Source organism: Agrilus planipennis, unplaced genomic scaffold (assembly GCF_000699045.2).
Source record: "Agrilus planipennis isolate EAB-ADULT unplaced genomic scaffold, Apla_2.0 scaffold213, whole genome shotgun sequence".
Taxonomy (NCBI): Eukaryota; Metazoa; Arthropoda; class Insecta; order Coleoptera; family Buprestidae; genus Agrilus; species Agrilus planipennis.
In genome coordinates, this window is record NW_020439124.1 from 91424 (window position 1) to 97390 (window position 5967).

At 31.4% G+C, this 5967-nt stretch overlaps 1 protein-coding gene, 1 long non-coding RNA gene and 4 other non-coding genes across 7 annotated transcripts in view; 3 read left to right on the plus strand and 3 right to left on the minus strand.

Annotated features, from left to right (window-relative positions):
* Positions 1-5967, minus strand: part of LOC108738862 (NAD kinase) — a 52524-nt gene that overhangs the window by 41964 nt on the left and 4593 nt on the right. Inside the window, exon 1 of one of the 2 annotated variants that reach the window (XM_025977746.1) lies at positions 5793-5906. The exons of the other annotated variant lie outside the window; for it this stretch is intronic. Within the exon in view, the coding sequence (XP_025833531.1) occupies positions 5793-5854 (62 nt within the window). The 5' untranslated portion in view covers positions 5855-5906. Of the gene's footprint in view, positions 1-5792; positions 5907-5967 lie in introns of those variants that run through there. 2 annotated transcript variants of the gene reach the window in all.
* On the plus strand, positions 323-1588 carry LOC112905397. The gene is made up of 2 exons (XR_003231749.1): positions 323-521; positions 930-1588. It is a non-coding gene; the product is annotated as an uncharacterized LOC112905397 (long non-coding RNA).
* Trnae-cuc lies at positions 1595-1666 on the plus strand. Its single transcript has one exon. It is a non-coding gene; the product is annotated as a tRNA-Glu (tRNA).
* Positions 2586-2656, plus strand: Trnag-ccc. Its single transcript has one exon. It is a non-coding gene; the product is annotated as a tRNA-Gly (tRNA).
* Positions 3556-3627, minus strand: Trnad-guc. Its single transcript has one exon. It is a non-coding gene; the product is annotated as a tRNA-Asp (tRNA).
* On the minus strand, positions 3789-3879 carry Trnay-gua. The gene is given in 2 exon segments: positions 3789-3824; positions 3843-3879. It is a non-coding gene; the product is annotated as a tRNA-Tyr (tRNA).

Genomic DNA, 5967 nt, shown 5'->3' on the forward strand with positions numbered 1-5967 from the left:
TGGCTATTCTGTATATTAAATAAATTCAAAAACAAAAATTATAATTTACGGTTGAAAAAATATATTTCTCAATTATAATAAAAATTCATGTTTTTAAAATGGCTGTTTAACAAACTGTAAATAATATTACATAGTGATAGTTCAAAAAATATCTGTATTTTAAATCCACAATAAAAAGATTTTGAAAAAAAATATAATCTATTAATGTATGTGGCGGGAAAATTTTTATATTGAAATTTAAAACATCCATTTTATATTCAATTTGAATAGCATAACGAGATACGTCATTCAATTATCCCAAACGTCAGTGATACAAACAAAACACGTTGTTAGTCGGTGATTGTATCAACGCTTTCTTTTTAACACGCGGTCTGGATGGTCTTCATCCAGATCCGTTTTTCATATTTTTTCCGAATTTGTGTTAAATACTGGTATTTATAGTAAAGAACTAACTCGTTAATCATTCAAACAACAGATTCGGTCAGTTTGTTTGTGTCCTTCCTGTAGAATATCTTGTAATTGTGAGTAGTTTTTCTTTGTACCTGGTATCATTGTTTTCTAACTGCACACCATTTTGAACAATTCTAATGAAAATTAACTAAAACCCCATGCTGCATCTGATAGTTAATCTTAAATGTGATTTTTCTTCATTATTAATACATTTTGATTACAATGGGTACAATGTATGTTAAATTGTAATTAAAAATGTCTTAAAAATTGGTTAGTGTGTTTGAGGTTAATTTTCTTATTATCCGAATATTTGTTATTACGTATTTATAAAATTAATGCGTATCTACTTTTTTTTTACTTTTAATATCTTTTTACTAATAGATACCTGATATATTTCTATTTAAATTTGTTATTTATTACTATATAATTTTTACACTCACTTTAAACTAATAAAATAATACATTGGTTTTTTTGTACAGATGTCCGATCAAAACTTTGTAAATAATAGAAAAATGGCTAGTTGTGATCTTTCATTATCATATAGTAGCAAGTGTCGATTCTCGTATACCTCATGGTCTTGGTGTCCAACCTGTGATAAAGAATCGCCTCGTCGAAGGTGTAGAAGTGAATCATTAGAGCCTTGCCGTAGAAAGGGTAAGGAAATGAAAAATTTTTCCCCTAGAAAATACGAAAAGAATCGAGAGTATGAGAACATGGATTTAGAGTATGAAAATAAAGACTTTCGCTTTGATAGCTGCCGTATCAGATCAAATTTATGTGAGTTGCCAACCACTTACATTTCAAACAACTGCCAATTGACAAAAGTAGTCTCAGAGTGTCAAAACGACTACAGTGACAGTTCAGAAAAAAGTTCAAAAATTTACGAAAACTCATTCAAGTCATTTGATGTTCGTAATCAGACTTTAAATTTTGGTAATATGTTAGAAAAACAGGACAAAGACAAAAAAGCACTTGCAAAAGAGGAAGAGGGTAATAAGAGTTTGAAAAGTATCAACAAAATCAGTTTTTCAGTTGATCATGTTAAGCCCCACTTTCTACCAAAAAGCGCCGATTGCAACCGGCAATCACACTCAACCGGTGTCGCTAAAGTAAATTCTCTGAATGGCTTTTATTCTGGGGAAGATCCGGTATGGTCTAGTGGCTAGGATACCTGGCTCTCACCCAGGAGGCTCGGGTTCGATTCCCGGTACCGGAATTTTTTAAAAATCAAATTTGTTTATTAGCATGACTCGTAGGCACTTTTTTTATATAACTATAAATAAAATAGTGAATGCATGTAGGTTTACACCTACAAGGAATTGTTGCTGATTGGTTTAAATACAATAATAACAAATAGATCCCCACTCCTCTCATAAAATTTTAAATTTTATTATTCGTATGTACCTACAACTTCAAAATTACTGTTTTTAAATTTTTTAGGCGTTTCAGTTGTTAGGTACTAAATCTTCTGTTACATCCATAAGTCAATCGTCATATCATATTTTGTATCAGTTTGTAATTCTGATTTTTTTTTTTCCAGATTATCAGTTTTTTCCGTATTTGTTGATGGCAATGAACTTGTCACGATATTTTTCTCTTTGTTAACTTCTTCAAATGCATTTGCTATATTTATTTGTGCAGATGAAATAAATTCGGCAGTCTTCTTTTTTAGATCTTCAAGGATTGTTTCAATTTTTTCTCTAACAATTAACATATTTGTATCTTGAGAAAGAGAATTTTCCTTTAAAGATTCATCCAGGATACTTTTAATATTATTTACAGCTTTTTCAGTTTCATCTTTTATATTTTGCGCTTGTTCCTCTGTTTGATATGATCCATCAGTATTAACTGAATTCGCAATGGCCTCAGTTGTAAATTTACGGAACAATTTTTGATTAAAGAACGTAAACATTTTAATGAAAACCGGCTAATTTGACAAATTAAAGACACATGTCTAAAAACTAAAATTAGAAGTACATAGTACAGTTTTATGGACACCAAAAGTTATTGAATATATGGTAATCGTAAATGCCATAAACATACTTCATAAGTATATAATCAGTAATTTGTAAAGTTGAAGTTAATGTTCAGTGTTCACCATCTTATATAGGTAATTAGGTTCACTTTATGATGAAGCACTGCTGGTGTAGTGGTATCATGCAAGATTCCCATTCTTGCGACCCGGGTTCGATTCCCGGGCAGTGCATTTTTTTTTAATCCACTCCAAAAACGTGTACGGAGATCATTCAAAATTGAAAAACATAACAAGAAAAGAAATGAAAGAAATCTGTTTGAAATAAAAAAAACAAAATAATTATCCAATACAAAACGTAAATATAATAAGACAAATCCAAAATTAAAAACATGTTGAAACAAGTAATATATTATAATAATAAGTCCCCTTATTAGGTATTAAAATTGGATTTCGACCATGGTCTTCCTGAATGTTTATTTTTGAAATCAATTTTATAGTTTTTTCTAATTATTATAATTATACGATAACATTTATCGCTTTCTATGATAACTATTAACAATTTTCTAATTAGTTCATACTTGGACTTTAAATTTAATACCCTATCAAATAAGCATTCCGTTTGTGTTCCGCCACCCCTCGAAAGACGCCCTATACAAATATAGTGGAATGATTGCAAAAAGTAAACAACATTAATAAAACATTATGGGCCCCCGACAGTCATGCGTAGCCTCATCCCCGGCGGGGTTTCGTCGGTGCTATTTACACCACTAATTTTGTGTTAAACATTTAGTAATGAGTTGTTTCGTCTTATCGTTGAGAAATAAGAATGAAATCGGTCCGGTAATTTTTGAGTATGGTATAAATAGATAGTTGAAGATCTAACAGAAAGTTGTGTGGTTTTAAGTCCTATTTCATAAAATCCCTACGTTTCATAAAACACTTAATTTTGCTCTATGCCTACCCTACCACATCTTCAGATAGAATATCGATCATGGCTACAGGGCTTACGTCCTTAGCGACTTCCACAACTGCATAAGGTAACCCAAACTGGTTAATTAGCATAACTTCTTAAAAATCATAGGCTATCTAATAAGAACGTATAAAATAAAAAGTGATAGAATAAAATAACCCTCCCCGGCCGGGAATCGAACCCGGGTCTCCCGCGTGACAGGCGGGGATACTAACCACTATACTACCGAGGACTTCGTGACTTTGCACACTTTTAACCATAGTGTGAACGGTATATCCCTTTAATTAAATAATAAACAGATTTTAAAATTTATAACGTGTTTAGTAATAAATAATTATCATTGCTAACACAATTTTCATACTTTAACAGTGCTCGTTATCCAAAAAAAGACACTCCTTCGAGCCGGATTTGAACCAGCGACCTATGGATAACAGCATTATACAACCTCTACAGTCCACCGCTCTACCAACTGAGCTATCGAAGGGTATTGATTAACCGTTCCAAGAAAACAAATTTACAAGTACAGTCCAGAAAAAAATATGTTTTAAAATTATTTTGTATATTTTCAACCCATTAAAATTATTTCACATATTTTTNATCTACCTTGTTGGCTTCGGGTCATGTTCACTGAACCTTAACAACTATCAGTATAAATTTAGGATTAGTTCTCATTTAGGTTTAGTTTACTTCAGTCCCTGAAGAAGGTAACTTTGTTACCGAAAAGTGCTTCGGACAACTACAGTGTCGTGTTTTGGCGTTGGGGTTTTGAGCTATTCTGTTTGTTCTGTGTAATTTCGGATTAATTAATATTACCTACCAGATGAATATCTAAAATCTTGATTTAAAATGATTGGAAAAAAATAGTTCTTTAAAAATATTGTATTCCTTTCTATTCGAAAACTTGGAATTTCAATAATCACATATTATAAGTGCATCGCCCAATAGAAAGACCAAAGATGACGTATAAGCTTAGAACCAGATACGAAGGACGTACACAAAATAGATGATCCAGCAACGAAAGACAAAGAAGAAGGTGTTAGAGGTGTTGATGATAATAGGTTACAGATAGAAAGCAGACAAGGGAGTCGAACTTCTATTATAAAAGAGTAGGTACATAAAATTGGAAGAAAGGACCGAAAAAATTGAGAAAGAAAATGATATGAAATCAATTTAAAATGATATTTCAATGTGGGGTCATGAATGCAAGAGTGAAAGAGGCGCAGAGTTCAATGGAATGAACGAAGAAGGGATGATACAGATAGAAAATCGTAAGATAATACAATAAATGAGAATGGTAAGAGGATGATATGAATGAGTGTGTTTTACTAATAGAAGAGATCGCAAAACAAAAACGGAAAGAGTATTTTAGGGGTAAGCAAGGCATTGAGAAGAATGTCAAATGGACAAGCAGTAGGAGAGGATGGAATTCCTATATGTAGAATGTGTTAAAGCTGTGAATGACGTGGATAGCAAAATGTTGAATGGGTTATTAAATAAAATATAAAGGAAATGGAGCAAAACGGTGATAGTACTTGTTTATAAAAATGGATGTAAGGATAAACCTGAGAATTCCAGAGGAGTGTCGCTATTAGATACGGATTCTAAAGTAATGACCAACATTTTAACGAATAGACTTAGTTGATATCGAAAATTTATTATCGGATGTAAAATAAATGTAAAAGAAGCAATTTGCAAAAACCTGTAAGGCATGCAAATAATTTTAGTATTGTTATCATTATTAATATTTGGATATTGGAATATCCGAATATTTAAATTTCAAAGTATTTAAATTAAGGATATTCAAATATTTCAATTTCAATGGCAGTTATTATTATACAACAAAAATAAACAAATGACAAAGTCACTTTCTCACACAATCATTGCTCATCAAGTGGATATTTTAAATTCCACATTCAACAGAAAGCCTTTTCAACGATCAGCAGTTTTTGTCATTCCTTAACGGGAGTATTATGACTCACTTAATTAGAAAGCGCTGTACCACATTCACATTTACCTCGGCAACAAAAACAACAGCGACAATTAGAAATTTGTTAATTACCCATATTACATTACTACAGGCAGATCCATTTGAAAGTCTTTTATACAACAATTATGTACAAATAGTAAATGCGACCAACGTTACATTATTAAACTATTTTAAAATTCATCTGACCTCGATGAGAAGAAATGATATTGTAAATCTTCCAAGGCGATCAAGAGTCATTTACAATTAATAATTACAAGTAGTTACCATTTACGTGCTTACTTGGAGATTCTATTAAAATGATTAGTCAACGACATAACTGATGGTTAATAATAATCGAGAAGTTTAGTAACTACAAGCTACACCTAACATTAATTTAAAATGGAATAGAATAAAATAATGAAAGAAATAACCTTATGTCTCCATCATCTGCCACGCTAATGCACCGACAAAAATTGACTAATTTTTTCTCCATTATTTTCGCACTTAACTTCTGGAGATTTGAGTAAGAAACACTTCCAGTATTAAGATACACGACCTTACTACAAAACAGTGATATAAACATATAAACAGCGGATGTGTAATTTC